Genomic DNA, 24,769 nt, shown 5'->3' with positions numbered 1-24,769 from the left:
AAAAACTTGCGAAAATATGTCGGTTAACGGACCCGTATAGTGGGTTGCGTAGAAGCTGTTGTTTATGAGCTTCCGCTGTCCTGAGCGAAAAAATTCATTCGACAGACCGGAAGGTGTCATAATGACAGGTTACGAGAACACAGAATAAACGTGGGAAATAAGCAATACGGTCATCTGTGAACTCACTGTCAGGAATGCGGTTGTGCGCCGGTGTATGGGTCCTGCCGGGTTCTTGCGAAGCACAAAGATAAAGATGTGCGAGAGATTATTGAGGCTCAGGCTATCTGTCGGAATAGCGATACATGTGTTAGTGCCTCTTCGGTTGACTTGTTAGATAAGGAAACGGCTTTCGTGGTGTTTAAAATTTGGATGAGGTGGCGCCACTACGCCATTATTTAGGTTTCGTGTTAATTTGAGAATTTGAACTTTTTTTTTCATCAGAACCTACACCACAGAAGGCGGAGGATTCGCTCGAGTTGCTCACACTGTGCGGCGGTAATCGTGGCCGCGTGTAGCGGCGGCGAGGTTCCGTGCGACTAAAGAACGTGTACTGCAAGGACAAAAAAAAATTACCGACGATTACGTTACTTCCTAATGCGAAATTTGAGCGCAGCAAATAAGCTGTTTCACCTTTTCGATAGATTGAGGCAAAGAAATCGAGCAACACATGTATGCGCTATCACAGAATTTTTTTTTTATTTTTCACACGTATTCCTTTAACAAAGACTCCACTAACAGTTCTTGACAGTCATGAAGGAAGCTTTGTGGTCGTAGAAATAGACTGATATATGTTCGACTTGGTACACCAGCGGCAATTTCGGCTCGGGCGGTGCACATATACAGATCCGCCGCCACCGATCTGGCTCTCTGATTGCCACCGCACAGGGCGAACGGCAGCAGCAATTTCGGCTCGGGCGGTGCACATATACAGATCCGCCGCCACCGATCTGGCTCTCTGATTGCCACCGCACAGGGGTTGCATTGGAGGAGGAGCGAAGAAAGGAATTAAGTTCGAGCCGGCGCTTTGACAACCGGAGACTCGCAGGAAGAGGGGGGAGGGGGGCGGCGTGTACACCCAGCGGCAAACGATGGGGGCAGAAGCGCGCGCAGCAAGCGGACAACACGATAAAGGGAGGAGGGAAGAGATAGCAGCGACTGACTGATGCCGCTGACGCCGATAGTGAGTCAACCCCAGCTGCGGAGTTGGTTTCAGGGACAACGCCGCCGATGCCGACACAAACAATATGATACTCTCGCTTCCGCAGCGCTAAGAACCAGGTCTAGCCGTGGGAAGGTGGTCACGTATTCGTCGACGTGCCGGGGCCTACGTGAAATAACCGGCGCGTCGGCAACTGAAGAGCACCCTATCCGCCACACAAGAACAGGGGGGGGGGGACCCTTTCCTCCTCTTTCTGCATGGCGGCGACGGTGTTCTATGCAGTCACGTTATCTTGACTCTCTAGCGGCGTCAGCGGCATCCAGCGGTATCAGTCGGTCGCTGCTAGCGCTGGGGGGATGAAAGGGGGGCGGAGCTGGTTACGAGGCCGACGACAACGCCGACGACGACGCGAAACCCAGGAACGGACGCCAAAGAGCTGCGCTCTAAAAAAGTGTAGAAGCATCAGAGCGACTGTTATTATTCTGTTATCATACCCGACGCGCGCAGCTTTCCTGGCCATACTAATTTTACGGCTAGGCGTGCCAAATTTTGGCGACCGGAAGTCGGATGCTGTCGAACCCTGACTGGTCTGCGCTGCCCGCCTGCGTTCGCCGCTTCTGGCGGGCGACTGGCCGCCGTAGGGTTGGTGATATCGATGAATGATTAACCGATAAAAGGTATCCCACAAAACGATTTATCGTCATCGATGTCCGGTTTTCATTTAATCGACTTAATCAAAAAATTGGAGGACGCTTAAGCTTCGCCTTCAAGAGTGGAACGCGACAGCGTTCCCGTCTACGCCCAGGGGTGTAAGACAATGCGCTACGGCGCAGCGATCACTTACGAGGCGCCCCGCAACGGACTTTGCACCCACCAGTCACGCGGTGAGCGTCGAGCAACGCAGCGTTCGGTGCGGCAACGAAACGTGCGCCTGAGCAAGCGGAACGAACCAAAGAACTCGGTGTCTCGGAAGGGGAAACGATGTACGCCAGCCAAACGTCGTGATCGGCACGGGCAGAGAGATAGACAGATCGTGATCTAAAGAAAGGAAGGACGCTTGATTGTGCAACCCGTGAGGGAGCACAGCGAAGCGTCGTCAGGGGAGAGGGAGTCCGGGCCGCGATGCGCCTCGCACCGGTCCCCCCACAGCCCCAATGCGCGCGTGGCGCGCCATCTGTTGGGGCAGCGCCGTACATTGAGAGGAGGGGGTCTTCAGTGTTTGCCGCAAGATGGCTCTGCGTTAGCGGTAAGCGCAGAAGAAATGTAGCGGAAACGCACTTCGCTACTCGTGTAACTGCGACTTCTGTAAGTTATGTGTTCATAATTACCGATATACACCGTATATACACCGCAGTATAACTTTCTACGGCTCGTTTCTAAGGCAACACCACATTCACTAGAGGCGCTTTTGTACCGCTTTGAAGCATGGAACTCGTGGCAGAGTGGTAGCGTCTCCGTCTGACACTCCGGAGACCCTGGTTCGATTCCCACCCAGGCCATCTTGCAAGTTGCTTTTATTCATGAAGTGCCTCCCGGCATTTATTGCTCACGGCCAACGCCGCCGACGCCGACGCGACACGGCTTTTCTGCGACACGAGCTCCTTAACGCTGTCGCGTTAATAGACACGCTCGATTGATCGTTTCCTAGAGTGTGACAGGATTGGATTGGAAAAACTAATAGAAGTCCTGCAGGACGCACGTCAGCGCGCAGTGGGCGTCTCCCACGCAGGGACCGACAGGGAGTACCTGGCGGCCGCTGCGCGAGCCTGCTGGACGGCCCATTGCTGATCTTCTAGGAGCGGACTTCGTATCGTCCTCTCCCACTTGTCGGAGGTAGAGTCGGGCGGAGCGTTTCTGCACTCCCAGAGCACGTGTGCGAGTGTCGCCGTGACCCCGCACGAGGGGCACGCATTGTCTGGGTAGACGTCCGGGTAGATGATGTGTAAGGTGGCGGGGTTCGGATAGGTATCTGTCTGTAATAAGCGTAGCGTTAGTGCCTGTGGCCTGTTTAGTTTGGGGTGCGGGGGCGGAAAGAGACGTCGTCCCAAGTAAAAGTGTTTGGTTATTTCATTGTAGGTTACTGGGGCGTCCCTGTTCGCCTCCAACTCATCGAGACGTGGTTGCCCGGGGGTGACGGCGCGGCCGGTAAGCGCGCGCGCAGCGTCGTGGGCTGTCTCGTTGAGGTTGGGCGGGGCGCCCGGGATCCGACCCAGGTGGGCGGGAAACCAGACGACGGTGTGGTGTTTGAGGGTGCTTGGATCAGCGCCGCGGAGAATGCGTAACGCCTTGACGGAGACGACTCCTCTCTCGAACGCCTTGATGGCCGGTCTCGAGTCGCTGAATATTGTCGTTCGCTTATCGTCGAGCATTGCCAGGGCTATGGCCACTTGCTCCGCCACCTCGGGATCACGTGTGCGTACCGTTGCGGCGTTTAAAGTCCGTTGCGAGGACGAGACGGCTACCGCGGCGTAGGCTCGGTTGCACCGGTAGGCGGCGGCGTCCACGAAAGCGACGTCGTCCGCTTTCTCGTTTATTCGTTTGAGGAACGCGGTGGCCTTCTTCTGGCTGCCTAACTCTGGGCTGTCCTGCAGGCACACGATGCGGCCGAGAGGCTCGGCCTTCCGGTTCCCACGTGGGAGCGGCCCGCTTAGTGAAGTCTCACGATCTGCAGGACTTCAATAATAAAGTTTTACCATACCATGCCATACCGCGCCGCCCCAAGCCGGAGGCTTGAAATGTCCTCGGAATCCGTGGCATGCTATAGAAACCCAGTCACTTGTTGACGTTTCCCTCTCATTCAACTAAAGACGTGGCACAGTATATCCGCAGCTTTAAAGCACATCAAGCGGCGACTGGCCCCCACTTTTTCGCCTGAAAATCGCTCCATGTCGGCCAGCCTTAACTTCGGTAACCGTCTGCGAATTTCTGGCTTAACTTCGCCTAACAGTTGCTTCTTAATGAGCACAATACGTTTACTTTTATTCTTGTGGTGACTTGTCGACTGTGAGCGCAACAGTCAAGAGCGGGTGCAAGAGAATGCATGTATTGCAATGGCAGCGAAGGAATGGTCTCTGAAATCGAGCGGCGCGCGGTAGCACGCATCACAACACTAGAGTGACCGTTGGTGTCACTCACGCGGTGCGCAGCCGCGCCCTCACTAGGCGTTGCGTGGTCTTCTGTTCACACTGTATTCTGACTCTTTGCCTCCCTGTATGTGCGCCGTCTTACCCACGTGACAACAACACCCACGTGCTTCCTCAAGCCAGTTTCGACAGACGCAGGTCAAGAAGCAGGGCTATATTGTGGCTGGGATGGCGTCGCCCTTCTTCCCACATGCTACCAGAAGACCATCTGACCCGCTTCGTAGCAAAGTCCGGGAGTTTAAACGCGCATTGATATATTATGACGTGGATATTTATTGGAGATTGCAGTTAGGTGATGTCGACGACGTAAGCTGGGTTTGTCCGTGGCAGGGTGTTCAGAGGGCGTCTCATGGCTTCCACATAAGAAGGCAGCTCCTCCTGCTGGAACGAGCAATCAACACAACAAATTCGTAGCATTATAATCATGAAGTAGTTACTCCATACATGCATGAAAGATGCAGCACAAATAAACAAAAGTCCCAGTTTCTCCCGAAAGACGAAGCATCGAATGCGAAAGCAAATTAGTAGACAGCTATACGAAGTAAGGATAGTAGTTTTATCGGCCTATGACCTTGCAAATATTCGCAATTACTAACTGAATTTAGAAGCATGGTGTCAGCGCGCACAGGCAAACATGAACACACCACACTCGATTGACTGCGGACACTCGCTGTCAAAACGCTCGCGTGAGCAAGCGTGGCAGCAGCAGCGAGCGAATCGCCCTTCGTGCTGCCTCTCACTTCAACGCGAACGAAGCGGTGAGAACGATCGAATTTTAACCCAAGAGGCCACCTCGCGTCTGCCATGCTTATGTTCGCACCGCCCTCTCTTTGTCAGCGTTCCAAGCACTTGCGTATCTAGTTTCCTTTCCTTCCACTATCCCGTGGTGGCGGTGCCATCGAATTGTCACGCCTGTCTAATTTCCTCCGGTTCCCCGGGGCGGCGAGTGTATTCACGCCTTTGTTTCTGCCGTCGCTCTTCGTAGGCGCGCTGCTCCTCGGGAGTCCGTACTATACGCGAATATGATTGAATTATTATAATCATAACAGAGTTCATACGAGAAGGTGTGCGTACCTATCGTCACTTTGACCACCGATCAGGACAATAAATGTGTTCGTACCTTTGTTCAAAATTCTGTGTCGCCTCTTTGTCGTGTGCTAAACAGCTTCGTTGGTCATTCACTTTAACGGAGTGGAATGGCTTATGATTTTTTATTTTAATTTATTTAACATATCCTGCAGTAATAGGACCAAACAGGCGGCCGTGCAATAAGACACAAAAGAACATAGTGCAAAACAAAATTCTGACATGTGAAAAAAAAAAAGGATAGCCCTACAGAAAACACAACTTTGGCAAGACGTTAAAATACAACATCAATGTAAAGGAAAATAGTTTGACAAGACCCTTTCAAAGGCTTTCTCATCATCAATCCTTAGCAGACTTTCAGGCTGCAGCGCCTTCCATTGTGTTATAGTGCGAGGGAAATAGGAATGCTGAAAAAGAGCAGTGCGAACAAAATATTGGGATAGCTGAAGAATATGAGCGTGCCGCGTTTGTCGTGATAGATAAGGGTGTAAGTATGAGTCTGGGCTAATATAAATTGATTAGAGAGCAATAAAAACAAAAATTTCAGTATAGCGACGGCTGTCTTCTTATCTAAACACAAATGTTATTGTTATTTATGAGATGAGTCGGTTAATCCATGCGAGGATTGCTGTTAAGAGGAAGCTTTAGCTCGGGTGCTTCTATCTAAATACATGTAAAAGGAGAATTCATTTTTCTCGGCAACCACTGCACCAAATTTGACGGGCTTTGCTGCATTTAAAAGAAAAGCTTAAAATCTAGTGACTGTTGGTTTCGAATTTTCGATTTAGGTCGTCCAATTTTTATAAGATTTGGCAAAAATCGGAAATTTTCAGAAAACGAAACTATCAAGTTTACAACTCCGTAACTCAGCAAGAAAAAATGATATCGCAATTCTGTGAATTGTACCTGATAGCACATCTAAAGCGGACAAAATTGATATGTTACACATGAACCTCAAAAAATGGAGTAATGTGTAACTACAACTTTTGCAGAACCTTTGTAAACAACGTAACAAATTCACGTAAGATGTAAACTGACATATCAAATTTGTCCGCTTTGAATGGTCTAATGGATGCCGTTTACAGAATGGCGATATCTGTTCTTGATGCAGAGCTATTAGCTTGTAAACTTCGTGCTTCTATTTTTCTCAAACGTCTGAATTATTGAAAATCCTTTTGACAAAATTCAAGCCCTAAATCAAAATTCCGCTTCCAACAGTCACTAGAATTTAACTTTCTCTCTCAAATGCAACAACTTTCATTAAAATCGGTCCAGGGGTTATCTCAGAAAAACGTTTTTGCGTTTTTACATGTATTTGAACAGGCCGCGTCGGAGTTGGGCCCGAGCTAAAGCTTCCTCTTAAAGGTAAAACGTACTGGCGCTCCAGTGAACCATTTCAGGTTTACCAATGTCTTCTTTAAAGTACGGATCCCAAGCTGTGCTCGCGATTCTAGTTGGGACTTCGCGAGTGTATTATACGCGAGGCTTTTTATATAATCACTTTTTCGATTAGAATCACTTGTATTACTACTGAAAATTTCTTGCAACAATATGCTATTGTTTACCCGCTATTAAGCGAAAAGGAGTATTCATAGATATTGTAAGGTGCCTAAACCTGTTTTCGTTATTTTCATTGAAAAGTGCACCAAAAGCAATGAGGACTCTCGGTTGCCATAACAATAATGCAATTATTCGAAAGAACCAGCGCAAAGCAACCCACGCAGCAGTGGCTATAGTGAGTGAAAAAAAACACAGCACCTGCGCTCGTAGAACGTCGGTGTAGGCAGGCGGCCTCTCCGCCAGGACCCTTGGCTCAGGCTCAGGCGTCGCCGGTGATGATGCAAATGCGATGCTTTCCTCGTGGTCCGACCGACCCAGGAAAGCCCTGCGCGTGCCACATCGTTTGCGAAGAAATAGAAAACCTGTTCACAGAGAAAGTACCCATCCTCGATGGGAGGCGCACGCGGAGACACCCCAGAAAAATCGAGAAATTGACTACTCGGTACATTTTTGGAAGACTAGAAACAGCGCACAATGGACGAGTGACAGCCGAGATATCTGTGAACTTCGCGAGCCTGGACAATGAACAGTTGACGTCTCATGCATTCAGCGAATTTCCTTCCCTGTGCATTTTTCTTTCAATTAGCCACCATCTCTAGTGCTTTGGCACCTCCTTCGGCCACACATTTTTCTTGACCCTGATTTCGCTATTGTTTTTCCTAAAGGAGTGCACGACGTGAGATTTTCGACTGTTCTTTTCAGTTCTTTTCAGGACAATGTCTTCCTAGCTGGCTTCAGACGGTTTGGTGTGTCTGGGATCTGGCTCTTTTAGTAAAAAAATGGTCGGATAGGTGATTTGAAGATGCCGTATATGATTTCTCTCCACGTCGAGAACACGTAGCAATAGTCATCAACCAAGGATGTAATCAAAAGTTGTATAATTAGCAGTAAATGGCATGGGATGCGAGTGCCTCTAACGATGTCATCCTCTGCCGTACCACCGCCAAGTGCACTCTAACTTAACTGTCGCGCACTCTACGAGATGGCGGGAAATGCCTGATTTGGTGAATGTTCCAGTGACCTTAAAGTTCGGGACTGAAGAGAGTTGGGTCGGAGAAGCCGAGAGAGCGGAGTCACAGGCCGCGCGACTGCGTCTCCCAAATCTTGGGCGTCTGTTCGGAAGAAGTTGTAAACACTCTGGTCTAATACGTCCGTACAGGTCAGTAGCGTGAAAGAGCAACAAGAAAGCCGAAGCGATGGGTCAGCCAATTATCGACGTTAAATAAGACAATGTCGATGTAATTGCACGTGATATACGATACGAATAAGACAACAAAATTAATAATGAATGTGAAAAATTGACAGAGACATAATCGGGGGATATAATCAACATTTATTCACCGAATCATTTGAGCCACCATGTTCGTCGAGCTTGTCTTCTTTAGCGTCGACACTTTGTTTACCCTTTCTTTTTTTGCGTTATGAAGTTCTGCCAAAAGAGTACTAGAAAGCCTCATAGCACCCGAAACTGAGCATACCTAACGTCTTTTCTGCGAACCAGTTTTGGTTTCGTTGCCCGTTATGTCGGTGTTTGTGTCGTGACGTCACTACACTGACGGCGATCGCGTCCGACCAGAACATCACGATGTTTTAACATCATAGTGACAGAAAATCTGGCGCACGCCAGATTTTCTCTCACTGATGTTCTGGTAGAACATCGTGATGTTCTACCAGAACATCACGATGTTTTAACATGATAGTGACAAGAAAATCTGGCGTCGGCGTGCTGCGTCCAGCATCGCATCGGGCGTCGTTTTGGCAAAACGAATTTCGAACCACCCATACCCAGGCACTCCATGTGGCGCAAGGAATTTACTGAACTAATTGAATTTCTCAAGATAAAATACGTGGAAAAATCGTAAACTATGACTTACAACCTACAGACATGATAGCGTTGGATTGTAATTTGATTATACAAGAAAAGATAATTCTCTTACGCGAAAACTCAAACAAACCCCTTTTCCAGCCTTTCTATCATACATAGACCGGCCACGGCGTCAGCCATTTGCGCGCGCCGCCAAGCGAATATCTGAGGTAAAGCTTGAAGCAGCGCGAAGAAAACGAGGAGATGAAGAACCAACTTGCCCAAATCAAGTTGTCGCGACTAAAGAATACCTTGGAGGTCATGGAGCGGCGCGCCTGGTTCCTTGCAACACCTCTAGATGGCGCTCGCCTTCGTCCCATCATGGCCCACGCAAAAGGCCGCATTTCTACCAGAAAGCCCGCCTTCCTGCATAGCGTTTGCCGCCAGCGCTTCCCGGTAAGCATTAAAGGGACCCTGAAACGCTTTTGACGATTTTCTACAAACGTACTGAGTCGTTAGAGTAGGTCCTTCTGATCATTAATTGACACATCTAAGTGCTCCGCGCAAAGCGTATAATTTATTACAAGGTTTTAAAAATGAACAATCGCTGCCGATCGCAGCACACTGCTCGGCGGAATTTTAAGCCGCCCCTACCCATACGACGGAAATCACCCATTTGACGTCAATGGGGCGAGCTATCCGACTGGCTGACCAGGGCGCGTGATCGATAATTTTTCCAACCTTATGGTAAACAAATCATCTTCGTAATAGTTGGAATGTTAGTTCATTTGTTTTTATAAAAAGAAAGTAACATAAAGGGAATGCACAAGAACAATTTTTCAGTACACTTAATCACTTCCGGCACACAGCAAGTGTCGTCTGCTTGTGTTACAACGTACTACATTTTGACGAGAGCTCCGCGGTCAGAGTCGGTCTCAGTCTTTTCGCGAGCACTATGATTCGACTTTGTTGCCTTGTGGACTGCAAACGTAGCGACTGGCAATAGTCAAGTTGCGACGTCGTGTCCCTCTGCAAGGCAGCATACAAGTGAACTGGCTGCTGCGCATCGGACTGCCGCTATCCGATCGGCGCCAGGAGTTGCGCGTTTGTGGCCGTCACTTTACACCGGAAGATTACTAACGCAATAGCGTTTCGCGATTCCGGTATTAGGGCAAACGCAAGCGCAAGGAGACAGGGTCTACCCGCTTGACTGTGCCGTAACGGGATGAACCATGAGATGAGCAGACGGGCAAATGTGAATGGTCTGCACGGTGCAGCCACGTGGTGGCCCAGAGCTCAACCATACACAGTAGCAGCAACAAAGTGTATTCTTCTTTGCTGCTGGTGTGTATTTTTCGCAGGAGTGTAATCATCAACATGTTGTTTTTTATTAATGTTTAAAATGTTTTACACTTGGTTAGAGCAATATTAGCGCTTTGTTTGGCTGGTTAAGCGCTGCGCCAACAAGTGCCTGGACCGTGCAGACCGATCAGACAGCTCACGTATGTCTACGCTAAAGTTCCTTCATCAGCTTGAGTTTATGCTTCCAGTCATTTGCCGAAATGACCAGCTTGCCTGTGGTTACCGGAATACCAGACACGTTCGGCGCTACGACAGAATGCTCGCTACGCACGCTGCTTCGATAGCTCTCGCTTGGGGTCGAAGGCCAAGCGGCTAGCGGATAGGTCTCGCGCGGGCGGGGCGGGCTCTAAAACAAACGGAAGTGGGCAATGTGACGTCGCATCGTGCCGCAGAACCAGTGAAGGCGAAGCTTAGCCCCGCTCGCTCGGCGAACGAGTTGAGGAGGAAAAGCATGGCTAGGAGGGAGGGTAACATCTAATCGCTTGTAGCTCCATTAATACGTAACGCTTCACTTAAATTGTGGTGCGAATGTTCTACGTAAGCTGTACCCTACGCGTCTAGAAAATTTGTCCGAACCGTTTCAAGGGCCCTTTAAGGTTACATACGCTGCAGTTGCCGGGAAGTGTGAGTCAGGGATATTTGAATGCTATCGCGTTCCAACCTTAAAGGCGAAGCTTAAGCGCCCTCCAAATTTTTTGCACTCACTCCACTCTCGCTAGGTGGTCTGGTATGCTGCTACCTTGGGCTGCGTAATTAGTAGCAGCACAGCAGGCATCCGAGCGAGCCTACTGCTTCGCTGTCGTTCTTCCATCCGACTTACTGGTTTATGACGTCACGATACATACGCCTTCTTCGGTAACGAAACGGAAGCTGGTTTGTCGAAACACTTTACTAAATGAGGGTGTTCTGGGGTCTAGTTATAAACTCTACCATGGCATCCTCCTCTATGTATTTACACCTTAAAGGAGACAGAGCGGCAGAGAACAGCAACATACAGAGATAGGCCAGAGGCCAACTACTTTAAACAGTTGCATTGCACGGGGGAAGAAGTAGACACAAAATTACGTTTTTCAAATGACAACGACGGCATATCGGAGGAGAGAAAATCGCTGAGCACGAGTATGATCGGTTAGTTGGTACGCCATATTAAGGAAGAAACGCAGGGAAGACGACAACACAAGAAGCGTAAAGAACATATGCCCATCGCAATTGGGAATCGATGTAAGCGAAGCTTCAGATGCTGTTTGCTTTGATTAACGATAATTAGGGATGATGCTGGCGGCGAATGCGTTACTTCTTCAGCGTTTAGTGAGATACGAGAGCGGCGGGTTGATGTTAAACGTTACCTTGCGTGCACCATGACAGTCTGCGTAGTACACAGAACCTACAGGCATCGGTGTTTGCTTGAGTCGTTGTAACGTGCCATTGTTCAGAGGGTTGAGCATTATCACTGGCTCACATGACACATCGAATCGTGGCAGAAGTGTTTATAGTGCTGTACGTGCCAACACCACGATCGGATTGGCGGACTCCGTATTAATTTTGACACACTGGTGTTCTATAACGTGCTCCTAGGCCCAAGTGCACTAGCGTTCTTGTATCTCGTTCCCATCGAAATGAGGCGGTAGTGAACCTGCGAGCTCGAGCAATGCCACAGCCGTCAAGCTACCGCGACGACCACAGACGTGTTGATTTGACGTGCGACCACATCCGTAGTGTCGCTAGACCGTATACGATATTTTGATGCGGCTTTGCGTCCGCACACCCGGCGTCATTTGTCTTGACGAAATTTGTATGGCGTTTATTTTTTCACAAATAGCAGAAGTGTACTGTACTGCAACCGCTGTTTCATTGCCTTCTCATGTCATTCTTTTTTTTCTCTCCCGCCCTCTCCCCCTGTATGGGAACCGCGAGAGGAGAGGAGAGTGGCAAGGCTGTTTTGCACTCGCCTCGCGTCTGCCTTCGGCTTTAGCCATTCTCTGCGTCCTCTCTCCCTCATCTCTACCATTCTATCTAGCTTCTCTCTGGACGTGCATGTTAGTAGAAAAGTAAGCGCTGCAGCTTCTGCGATGGTTTTCACAGGGGTAACGGATAAGTGCAGCTGTCAAGAGGCTAATGTGGCGACCCTCTGGGAGCTCCAGAGGGTATTGTGCACGTGCCGCGCGATGGAAAGGTCCAAACGAGTTTCTTGCGTTGACTTTCCTCTCTGCCACGCTCCTGTCATGTATATACACGCTCTGAATCAACCCCCGATGCGACGTGCAAGGACACAGCTGCAGCGCAAAAGTCGGCGAAAGAGGCATAGAAAGCTTCCCTTTGAAAGGCAGCGATATGGAGTTGTTGGGGCCAGTCACATTATAATGCAACCCGAGTTGCTATTTAGACAACTCTATATTGTTAGTGTCATGAAATTTTAATATATATATATATTACCGCAACACCTGGCACGGAGAGTCCCTGCCAAGGCGAGCCGAGTAACCCGACGCTAAGCGCAGGGGGAGTTTGCGGACTCTTAATAATGACCCGTTCTTTTACTTATTGTGTTAATGACGCGCCCACGTATTGTAAGATATTCATTTTGAGGTTATACTGAAGTTCATTTTCATGACATCACGGAGCATTTGGCAAGTGGACGCAGGTGGTACGTACTGTAAAGATCGCCTCCGCCTCAACGGGGCGTGGATTTGGACATAACCTAGTGGAGCGCCAGCAGAACATCTGACCAGTTCGTCAACACCGTATCCCGGGGCCGTAATATTTAATGCCTATGTTTATGTTTTAATATTTTCTTTGCTTTCGTAAACGCTCTCCCGAAACTGCCCATCCGCTATGGCAGAGATAGGTGACTCGTCAGAACATGCGATACGAAACGGAGATGCAAATGGCTAGAAAATACATGCCCTGTTCGTTGCTCAGTATCAGCTATGTCTTGCGGCTTTTTAGTACTTCCACTATCCGCAAAAAAGGCGGAAATCGCGTCATTGGCGTAAGAGTACATTGCCTTGTTCGCACCCGACATCACAATACTATCACGTTTAGCGGTCACACGTTGGGAAATATCGCGACATACGGCCCCTCTTGCTTGTGCCTTGTATTTTTACCCTTGATAAACGGAGTAACTCCGGCTGCCCATTTGTGCAGGAGCGCTGTAGTTTGTTGAATAATAACATATGTAGAGAAGAACCCCCGGTAATCATAACTGATTCGGAGTCCCACACTACGGTGTGCTTCACTATCAGGCTTAGATTGGGGACGTAGAATTTCAGAAGCTCTATATGTATATATATATATATATATATATATATATATATATGTGTGTGTGTGTGTGTGTGTGTGTGTGTGTGTGTATGGATTGCGAGAAAATAGCCCATTGAAAGGCTGCATACGCAGATCATAACAAAATAGACGCCAGCGACAAATGAATGCAAGTAAGAACAAAACAAACAAAAAGAAAAACATCGGAACGAACTAAGGCGTCACTTAACTAACGCTTAGCTTGCCACAGAATTACATAAGCAAAGCGCGCTGTATCAGGGACAAGCTAACGTCGAGTCACAGTGTGCTTAAAGATACACTAAAGCGAAACAATAAATCAGTTGAGACTAATAAAGAATTGTTTGAGAACCCTGCAGGTAGTCATTTCAAAATAATAGTTTGATTATTAATTGAGCAAGTGAAGGTCGAAGTATCAGTATTTGAATTTCGCGCCAAAACGCCGACGCCGGTACGTTAGTGTGACGTCAGGGATTGCAAAGTGCGTTTTCGCATTGGGGCCGCGTTGGCGGAGTAAAGGTTCCCGAAACTCACTATGTTTAATATTTAGTTCCTGTAGAACACAATGTAGTCAGTGTGTACCGCTATTTAATTAAGGAGGTCCTAGAAGATGCCATCAAAATCCTTGACATCACAGCGACCAGGTGCGGAAACTTGAAGGAGGCGTCGCCACCCGTCTTTTGTTCTTGCGCTTTTTCTGGTTTACCAAGCATCTTATCGCGGTAAGAGTGGTGTTTTTGGCGTCATAGAAAGGCAATTTACTGATGCAGAAGAAATAATTTTTCTCTTTAGTGTCCCTTTAACCAGAAACATTCTTTAACTGTACAGTCACGGCATGAACTAGAACACAAAAAGAAGAAAAAAGCACATGATAAATTCGTACAAGTTCACGTAAACTTGCATGAAGTCTGATACTGAGCCCGTTCTCAAAGCATCATCTGTCAAAAACACTGCATAATGTCACTGTTTATCAGAAAGCCACGAAGTAACAGCAATGCAGACGTTTCTGTGGCTACCGTTGCTTCCGCTCATGAGGCTTTTCGGGGAATGATTAGAACCAAATCGCCGGCACTTTTTTGCTCGTATTTGAGTACCCCACCGGGAAACAATTGCTCTTCGACATTCCTTGAAGCTTTGGCCACGACACCCATGGGAAGGGTGTTCCTTATTTTGCTCTGAAAACGTGAATAAGACGGATGATCCCGATCAACGACGCAGAAAACTACGGCGTGCGGCTGCCTCCTTTCCCGACCGCACTTCGCAAGGCCGCCACCAGTGGCGCGTCCATCGGCGTGCACTGTGCGTATAAATACGCCAGATTACTCGACATCGAGCGCGCGCATGGGCTCACCGTCGGGGACTATTGCTTAGTCGGAATGGTAGATAGCAGGCAGAAGCTGCTTCTCGGGTGTTGGTATCTACAACACGGCAATGCTTCTGTGCAGACAAGACAAAGCGGAGGTTCTCGAGGGACAATGGGGAAGGTTCGCTCACCTGGTGATGACGCATGCGATGAAGAAGCCGAGCAGTGAGGCGATAACACTGGCTGATATTATCATTACTGTCCGGAACACATGAAGAGAATTGCGCTTACGATCTGCAAGAAGAAAAAAAAAAGCACAATACAAAGGGTCGACATTACAAAAAGTAAGCGCAGCGAAAAAAAAAAAGATAAAATATGAAGAATCAACCCCAGTTGCTATCCAAGAATGTTTTTAGCATGCCTTCAGAGGTGGTCACATTTCGGCACTATGTTGGACCATGTGTTATGGCTGGTACTCCCTATACCACCGTCCCTTACCCGTGCATGGGAGTCAAGGGGTACTTCGAGCGCAAATTTCTTAAGAGCTAGTTGAAATATCCGTGCAGTGTCTGCGAACACCTGCAGGCGCCACAAACGACAGTGCCTACATCTTCCACCAGCGTCGCAGTGTGTCAAAGACAATCTCAGAACGCTCGCTGCCACGAGGGAAGAATGCGAGAATGCCTCCCTTACCGCTGGTACCAGTAGTACCGGCCCACGAAAACGTTCAGGCACTCAAAAAATTGTGTTTAGTTCCAAATGAAAGCTAAATGCTTTAAAGCCATACGAATTACTACTCGCTTTCTTTTTCCACCAGTACGAATTATATAAAATCGAGGCGATGTAAGTCCTCTTAAACTGAGCGAACCAGGAACTTCGAAAACAGATTATGCTCGGCCTGTATCTTTCAGCCACTGGTTTTAGAATGAAAGCCAAATGACTCGGCAAATTTGATGAAACTTCGGTGTCAGTATTCAGCCATAAGTTACATATTCTAGCCAGAAATGGCGAGCGTTTATTTTCCAGGTAGCCTAGCTACACTGACAGAGTAAAAGCACTGAAGCTATGCGTGGACTCCTGCTGGCGCGGCTCTCTTTCGTAGTTGAAGGTCTAGCGTGAAGAGGTGAAAGGTATAGGCGCTATAACTTCACCCCTACAAGTAAGGAGCTGAGTGGTAAGAAAGAGAGAGAAATTGGTTGACAGAGAAAGGAAAGCTTGGCTGACTGCACCCTAACACGTGAGCATCGCTCAGCAGTGTGGGAAAGAAGGAACGATAATAGTAACGATAAAACACTCGGAGACATAACAAGCGCAAACATGTTAATACATTCGCGTTCGAACGGGAGCGCTGAACCCCAAGCAACACAGAGAAGCGGTACCGGTACCACGAAATAAGTGCTCCCTGTTGCGTCAGTGTTATGCGCTGACGTTCAAATATCCATTTCAACCAACTAGCCCAAGTATTGGTTTTGTCATCTCACTCAAAATGTTCAACTATGTGGTGTTTGTCTTTGTTGTCCACTGTGCGCCAACAAATGGTGAGTACAGTCGGGAGCACAAGTCTAGAGACGAGGACGCTAGGGAGGAAAAAAAAAAGGTTAATATTTTCCTAGGCCTGCCGTACAACGTGGAATAGTCTCAATGCACCGCTCTGGCCGAACAGGCGAATGCAGACTATAGGCTACTCGATTTCAACTCCCATGCGTTACTTCAAATAAATCATTTTTTCCCTCATCATCTGCGGTCTCCAGAATTTTGATCGCGACTGCACACTGTGTAAAGCACGCACCTTTCCAAAAGGCACACGGGCCGCCGTCAGTGTTGCCGTTTATCTTGCAGCGCCTGCAGCGTCCCTGGACGCAGGCGCTGCGCGGTGGACACTGGGAACTCCATTGGCAGGCTCCGCCCAGCCGGACCGGACGCCCGTGCCTACCGCCTCGCGGGACGCAGCACTCTGTACTCAGTGGGGAGAGAAAGAAGTGGGAGAGTAAGGCGCGTTTAATAAGGAGCAGAAATTTTGGCTAGGCCTCCCTCTCATCAAGTGTAATAACGCGCCGGATGCCTGCGGCAAAAAAAAAAAAAAAAATATCACAATGCGTCACGTTCGTAAGAACTGTTTGTCATGTGCTAACTACTTTCAAGAACAGCATGTTCGTTATCAGTATTGGCCGGCACTTCCTTTTGCTATCCCTTCCAACGTACTTCAGCGTGAATCGCACTTGTCTACCGCAAAAAAAAAAAAAAAAAGGAGGCAAAGAAAGTAAGAAAAACATTGGCTGTCGTCGCATATAGGAGATGAGAGCATGCATGAACATATCCGGAACCTCGAAGCTACCGCGAAGTGGCAGCTTCGAAGTGGGAGTCAGACACTGCGCAAATTGCCTTAAGGATGACAATTTCCCGAGAGCTTTCAATTTTGAAAATAATATTGATGAAGGCGAGGCACACATCTCCCTACACCCACCAGGCTTCATCATTCCAGTAATTGAGGTAACACTACGAGCCCACCAGACTTCAACTGCTTTCGGTGCTGCTTCTTTATTTTATTTTTTATCTACGCTATCGCTCGCAGACAGTACGCGGGAAGCGCTAAAACCAACTGAGAGATTACCTACCAGTCGCATGTTCTCTTCCGTTAAATAATATAGTTTCACAAAAGTTTTCTCCCTTAATAAAGTTATCACAGAAGCCAAAAGTGCTGAAACAGTGACACCTATAGGATACGAGTACAACTCCCAACGCTGCGTCTTTAGAGAGCGCATCGAAAAGCACAGAGTTGCCGCCGTTGCTGAAGGATACTGCTTGCGAAACGGTTCCAGCGTGGTAGTAATTGTAGCGCTTTCACTGCATCTTCATATAACGCAAGCCATACTTCCGAAAGGGTTTTTGTAAGATATGAATTTATAAATTTCGCTTACAACCCCAGGTATCTCGAGGTCAAAGTGCAGCGGTTTTGCAAGGTTCAACTAATCACAAAAGCAGCAGGTACTGAAGTAGTAATAAAGCATTTACGCTTGAACAAGAACAATGTGGGCAAAAACCAGCATTCCAAACGAAAGTGCGAACAATACGTTTATGAAGGTCCGCTCCTAGAAAGATTCGCTCAAGTCACGCACAACATCGACGAGTGCCCAATAGACAGGAATATATATCTGCTAAACGCACACGAAGCGCTACTATCTGCACGACGGCAGCACTTTTATAAGCTCGCATTTCGAAGTAGAATGCGGACGTAGGCCAGTTGGTGATTCATGATTTTGGGCAGTTACCACAAGCAAAACACGACACTTGAAAGGGACAACACGAAGCGGTTCTCCCTTTCGTGTCTTTTCGTGTTGTCCCTTTCTTCAAGTCTCGTGTTTTGCTTGCGGTAACTTTCCAAAATCTTGCATTTCGATTACCCTTGCCGTGACCTCGGTAGACGATAACGTAAGAAGAGTGGTGACTCGACAGATAAAAAAATACACTCAACGAAAAGGATAAAAAAGACCATCAGGCTTCGACTTCAGTAATCCGTGCCTACACAATGTAAATTCCACGCTGAAGCACCAGCACATGTTTCCTTGACGCGCACTTCTGCTGGCTTTATAAAGTGCTCCTCAAAAGCTATAGCTCCAATAAGGAATCGATTACTCATTCAACCAATCAATCAACAAACCGACGATCGTATAATCAACCAATTCGACCAAGCTAACTTTACAGAAACTATAGTTATAGCTATGGCTTGGCGTGACAACTTCCGCCACGGTTTGGTACAAGGCGTTCAGTTTTGGCAGCGGAAGCTTCTAATTCGCGAAAGTCGAGTGCTCTCTCCAAGATTCTAAGGAGCTGAGTTCAGAATGCTATTCATTCGGTGTTGTTTGCCACTGTCGGGCGGCCTTAGCTATGCGTCCAGCGTCGTGATGGGCTGAAAATTTCTTGAAGAACAACTCTATCGTAAAAGCGTTTCGCAAACACCGGTCCAGGCCACCAGTAGACCACCGGTCCAGGCCACCGGTCCAGGCCACCGGCCCTGCGGCAAGCAATGCACTCGCTCTCATGAGATTAGATCAAAGAAACTAGGCAACATTTGGCTCCGTCAAGCCTCGAAAAATAAGGCCACCTGGCTGGTAACGTCGAAGTTCTAATGCGTTCTCTTCTGCAGCCAGGAGCCCAGGGCCCGCATCAATAAGGAACTACAACCTACACCAGGGCACGTAGCTCGGCATGCGCACTCGTGAATACACTGACTGGTATTCTCTCAACACTTTTAAGAGGTGTGAGATAGAGCGCAAATGAGTTATGAATTGTGCGAGCAAAAGCGAATGTGCACGGAAGTTAGTGTCGGCGAGTGTGAGCGAACATCATTGAAAGTCTGAGGGGGTGCTGTAGAATGGGAGCGGGCACCAGCAGGAGCGTCAGTGGGTAAGTGTTAATGAAAGCGACTATGAGCGGGAGTGAGTGTTGGTGAGGGTGCGTGGCAACGGGAGTGAGTGCGCACGAGTGTGAGTGAATACATGGCCTACCAAAACATTGGTGAGTAAGCACGGTGATTATTCGTGAGTGCGTGAGGTGAGTATGAATGAGTACTCTTGATTCGGTCCCTGGGATAAGATGGCAGAATTACCGACCTACGCCAGGCACCGAATTCACAAAGCATTTAGGGCCAAATTCACAAAGCTTTTCGTGCGTAGGTGCTTTGCCCATGACCCACCGCCTTCGCTAATATGTCCAGCATTAGAATTGACTGAAATGCCCGCTCTCCCCCCCCCCCTTCCTTAAGCAATTGTATCGTGCGAGGATTTTGTGAATATGGGCCCAGTTCATAGAAATGTGAAAAGTATAGTGAGTGGCTTTTTCGCAGCTTCTACAGTAAAAAAATTTAAAGCCATGAAGATATGCGACGAACTCTATATAGTGTCCCAGGAACAGCGCTAGTAACACTTCACAAGGGATCGGAGACGTTCGTTCCATTTACTTTTCGCAAATTGAATGCGCAAAAAGTATGTAGGCTGTGGTTCGCTCTTCAATAGGTCGGTATAGTATGCTAGAACTGCTCTTAAAGGAACCCTAGACCACCTCTGTTAATTCAAAGCAAAAGATTCATGAGCCATTCCACTCTGTGAAGGTGGATGACCAGCGAGGCTGTTTAGCGCATGACAAAGAGGTGATAGAATTTTGAACAAAGGCACGGACATACGCATTGTCCCGATCTGTAGTCATTGTGACGATGTAGGTACGCACGTACATTCGCGTTGTTGTTGTTGTTGTTGTAGCCTGTGACGCATGTGACTCCTACCCACTTTGGGGGACTGGCCAAGAAATGGGTGGATTATTCCAAATTAATATGGAGCATAAATTTCCTAATATCTATGGGAATAGCATTGAATAGCGTAGAATTACCTGTTAAAATAAAATCAGGAAGGTCATATTGAACGAGTAATAATTTGAAAGTAAAATAAAAAAGAATATTACCTCTGTTATTAAATGTGTCCGTCATGCAAGATAATGAATGGCTCATACCTCCTAAAGCAATGGCTCATACCCCCGTAAACGCAAACCTCTCCATTAAGACGAAATCGCATACTCCAATGACGTGATTTCGTTTTAATAGAGAGGCTGCGTTTACGGGGGTATGAGCCATTGCTTTAGGGGGCATGAGCCATTCATTACCTTGCATGACGGACACATTTAATAACAGAGGTGATATTCATTTCTTATTTTACATTTAAGTTAATTATTACTCATTCAATATGACCTTCCTGATTTTATTTTAACAGGCAATTCTACGCTATTCAATGCTATTCCCCCACCTCTTACCTGCCCCGCTACCCTACCCCATTCCTCATCCACTCTTACCGAGCGATGGGAGACCTTGCTAACCAGCCCCGCCCAGGAAGACCAGCTCGTCCTGATCTCCAGGGGCCAGGCGGCTAGGGAAGCATATGGGTCCCGTGAAGAGGAAGCCACTTCCATCGACGGCGTCTAAGAAGATGTCGAGCTCGGCTCAATAAAGTTTTCTCTCTCTCTCTCTCTCCATTAAGACGAGAGAATTCCAATTCTACGCTGGAATGATGAGTGTCAAGGGAAGCCATCTGGGGAAGAAGACGACGACGACAAACGCGGGAGCAGTGGCACGAGCGCGTTCGCGCGGCTGGCGCCGATAATTTTTTAACAGTCCTTTTCGAAAAAGTTGTACAAAAATTTTGTTTCGAAAACATCTGTTCTTACCCTTGTGCCTGGGACCTCTTTGGGTGCCAGGTGTGAGAAGGAAATCCAAAATCAAGAAAGGGGCTGACAGATGGAATAGCACACGGTGGTATAAAGGTTATAAACAGGGATAAGGTGCCTGAGAAAGGCTGCCCAACGTTTCGATAGGAGGACGTATCTTCGTCAAAAGCGGCCTCGTCATCCTCGGCACGTTAGTTTTAAAGGGTTAGTAGAGTGACGTCACGTGCGGTTGTTGTCAACCACACTTACAGGAATCATGGTTGCAGACGTCAGGCGACAGCGCTCATTCTCTTTGAAGTCTCTTCCTTTACAACCAGCCGCCACCGACAACAATCGCATGTGACGTCACTCTCCTAACCCTTTAAAACCAACATACCGAGGATGATGAGGACGCCTTTGACGAAGATAGGTGCTCCTATCGAAACGTTGGCCAGCCTTTCTGAGGCACCTTATCCATGTTTATACGCTTTATACCACAGGTGTGACAAGGGTAGTTCAAGGGCGCGTTACAGGTCCTCGAGCCCACAGGGGTATGTGCCATTGAGTTGGACTCTTTATGCCCTATCACCAGGCGCGCCCTTAACACCATATATCATGACATTTACCATAATTGTTATTGCGTGGCCTGTGGTGAGACTGCTACTTTGTCTCGCATGCTCTTGTAGTGCGGTTCGTTGGGCTCGAAGTTCACCAAGGAAGAGTGGCACGCGCTCCTGCGAAGTCCCGTCGTTGAAGAGCAAATCCTGGCCGTCCAGCGCGCCCGCGATCGGGCGGACAGGCTAGACCTGTCAGTCCCGTCGTGGGATTAGCAGGGTGCGCATCTTATCGCGTTTTGCTGGACCCAATAAAAGTTTTCACTCACTCACTCACTCACTCACTCACTCACTCACTCACTCACTCACTCACTCACTCACTCTTCCCACATGATGATAGTTTCTGCAAACAGACGTCACGAAACCCCGGATCTGAGCTATGTATAGCTTCGCTGCGAAAAATTGCATGCTACTCGCGGACCTTTTCCGTTCATCGGATGCCGTGACGCCAACAGGGCCACACACGTAACGTCAACAGGCTAGAAGTGGTCTGTTAGCCCATAAATACGGGGTACGTCAGTTTCAATCGACCTGCTAGCCTGTCTTGGCAGTGCAGTCGGGTTCCCACTTCTTACGCGTCGTCTAGCTTTTCCATCGCGCGCCATCTCCCGATTTCAACAAGTATACAGTGTTTCGACAGCGTGTGCCGCTGAAGCAAAGTCGATAATTGTGGACTCGAGGTAAGCGTAAGTTTACGGCGTTATCAAACATGAAAGGACTACCAGGGCGACGTTCGGTACTGACGGTCCGTGCGTCAGATAGGCTTCGAAGACGATCTATAGGCTGCGAAAATGACAGAGCGCCTGTGTGAAGGGTAGCGAAAGGCCAGAGGCAAGCCACTCGCTCGCCTTCTAGCTCAGAGCGCTTTACGGGCCATTCAAAAGCGCATGGCAATCGGTCGGAGTGACGGACATCGTATTTGCATACCTGCCAGCTCTCCTGAGTTTTCGGTAACGTTTACGCATTTTGCTTTGTCTGCGATTTTACGAAAGCGCCGTCAAGTTTTACAAAAGAATAAGTTCTCGACAAAGTATTGCTCGTCAGACTTCGGCCATACCCTTTGAAGTCGGTGAAAGGACATTAGAGGGTCACTTTCTTCGTTCATTTGGATGAGTTCGTGAGCAAGGTGAAATCGGCAATATCGAAGTCGCTGAAAAAGTCACCTTCACCTAAAAACAAAGTATTGCGCTTCAATCTCTGTTGTTCTAAGTTTGCTGGTGCTTGTGGGTAGCGTCTCGAGGTAAGTCATTGTTAGTAAAGTGAGCGCGTTCCCTGCAAAATGTTTTTTAATGATAAATATCTTCAAAAATGTATGGTATTAAAATTTTACCCGCCTTTCTTGCCTTGTGTGCGGTATCTTTAGAAATTTGGATGCCCACAGGTTGGCAGGTAAGTGTTAGCGAAAGTGGCCCGCTAGCAATAAAACGGCACTTAACGAAAGAAAAACTTTCGGGCCCAGGTGTTGGCCGAATATATGCTGTATCTCCGCGCTCCGCCCTTTTTGCCACCTCTCGAGCGAACGTCTCGCTAGCTCCTTCCACGGCTACCGGCGGTATTTCTTATCGGCGCCTCACTTCCGCACTTGGAGATTTCTAACAAAGCAAATCGGTTTCTCACCTTCTGCGGGAAGAGCTGGCGTCGGCGACGTTCCAGATACCTCCTCCAGAGCGTTTTCTACTGTTGTCGAGTTGGCTCGGACGGCGACCGCGAGTAGAGGCGGCAAGATCAAGACGAGACCCCTGACTTCCGGGGAGAGGAACATGTTTGCCGATCATTCGGAAGCTTCGCGCGTACGCGCACACGCTAGGGAGGTGTGACGGGCCCCGACGTCTGGAGTGATCTGTCGGCTGCTCTGCTTATCGGCCCGGTGCGCGCTATAGATAGCGTGCGGAGAGGAACAATGCCCGGTAATCTCGAAAAACGAAGATGGCGTGCAGGCCGTAGCGGGAGCTGTGCCTTTTTCTTTTCTCGGTCAAAAACAGCGCAGTGCTGCAGAAGCTGGAGAGCGAATTTGTCGAACCTGGGCGAGTTGAACTATAGCTCCGCTATTCGTGCTTAGTATAGTTTGCCCGTAGGATTTCCTTCATCCAGTGACTCGCTTTAGTGACTGGCGGAAAGATAACCGAAGGCCAGTGAAAAACATAGCTTACGTGCGGGCCGTATTCTGAGCTGGACTCTGCGTATCAGCAGACACATGCTTTCACAGTGCTGTGTGTTATGACTGGGAGGAAGGGAAAGAAAAGGTATATTCATTTTCTTTTTTAATTGTGATGTTCCCGCCTCCTTGCGAAATGAATTGCGGAAAATGAGGCAGCTGTGTTGCTGACATCGTACTGGCTACTTATTTCTGATTTTGCATGTTTTGTGCGGGTGAACAGCCTTAAAGAGACCTCGAAGTGAACAGGTAACTTATGCCAGATGGTAGCGAGGTGACACGTAGGGAATGTCAAATATCTCTGCGTCAGGAAAAAATCAGCGCTGATATTTTTTTTTTCGCTGATATTCAAACGCGAGAACCACAGGGTATTGAGTCAATTCGTATCTGCTAAGAATAGACATACCCGTAGCCTCAGAATGTTTTCTATGCACACTCCCTTGGCGGCAGAGCTGTGCTTAACAGCGAAGTGCTCATCATATTGGTCGTTCAGCTGGACGTTGCACTAGTCGCGGAATGTACACAAATTTTGAGCATATAATTAGCTTTAACTTCTGCGTTAGACTAGGGAAAACCTTCAGTGAAACATGAAACATGACTCATCAAGTACATGGCGACGAAGAATTATCTAGAGGTCTAGAGGCCGTGTTTTTGAATGGAACCAATGGTTTCTGGTGGGCGGCAATTCGATAGCAGACGAGGCCATAGTCTACCGCTCGTCAGAGTCACATACCGCTGCAAACGTGAAGTGTGCGAGGCTGTTACTGCATGCAACTAGTCATGCTACTGCTGGCATTATTATATCAGGCCTGAAATCGAACGCGGGTGGTGCGACACCAGATATTACGCAACGGGTTAAAGAAACGGGAACTGCATGCGAAACGTCGTGGGATTAGCCGGGTGCGCGTTGTATCGTGTTTTGCTGGACCCACTAAAAGCTTATTTACTCACTCAATCTAATCAAGCGGTACAAAAATATCATCACCAGCAACGGCTTATACCCCCGTAAGCAAGCAAAAAGCCGGCAGATCCCACGCCCTGCGGGAATCGATGTTATTCGAAGCAGTGTGCCGGGAGCTTATCAAGTTAACGAAACGACCATGAGAGCACCGAGACGTAGG

At 48.2% G+C, this 24,769-nt stretch overlaps 1 protein-coding gene across 2 annotated transcripts; it reads right to left on the bottom strand.

Annotated features, from left to right (window-relative positions):
• Positions 1–4,551: 4,551 nt before the first annotated feature.
• On the bottom strand, positions 4,552–23,357 carry LOC126544195 (uncharacterized). Of its 2 annotated transcripts, none has more exons than XM_050191433.3 (5): positions 23,111–23,357; positions 16,480–16,644; positions 14,882–14,984; positions 7,147–7,273; positions 4,552–4,683 (listed from the first exon to the last, which is right to left on the bottom strand). In XM_050191433.3, the coding sequence occupies exons 1-5, from the start codon at positions 23,253–23,255 to the stop codon at positions 4,591–4,593; spliced, it is 633 nt and encodes a 210-aa protein (XP_050047390.1). In that variant the 5' UTR covers positions 23,256–23,357; the 3' UTR covers positions 4,552–4,590. The 2 variants fall into 2 exon arrangements, with proteins under 2 accessions (XP_050047390.1, XP_050047391.1); XM_050191434.3 differs by having other exon boundaries at positions 4,552–4,680; positions 23,111–23,354.
• Positions 23,358–24,769: the final 1,412 nt, after the last annotated feature.

This window comes from Dermacentor andersoni, chromosome 10 (assembly GCF_023375885.2).
Source record: "Dermacentor andersoni chromosome 10, qqDerAnde1_hic_scaffold, whole genome shotgun sequence".
Taxonomy (NCBI): Eukaryota; Metazoa; Arthropoda; class Arachnida; order Ixodida; family Ixodidae; genus Dermacentor; species Dermacentor andersoni.
This window is presented reverse-complemented; position numbering and strand designations above follow the sequence as displayed.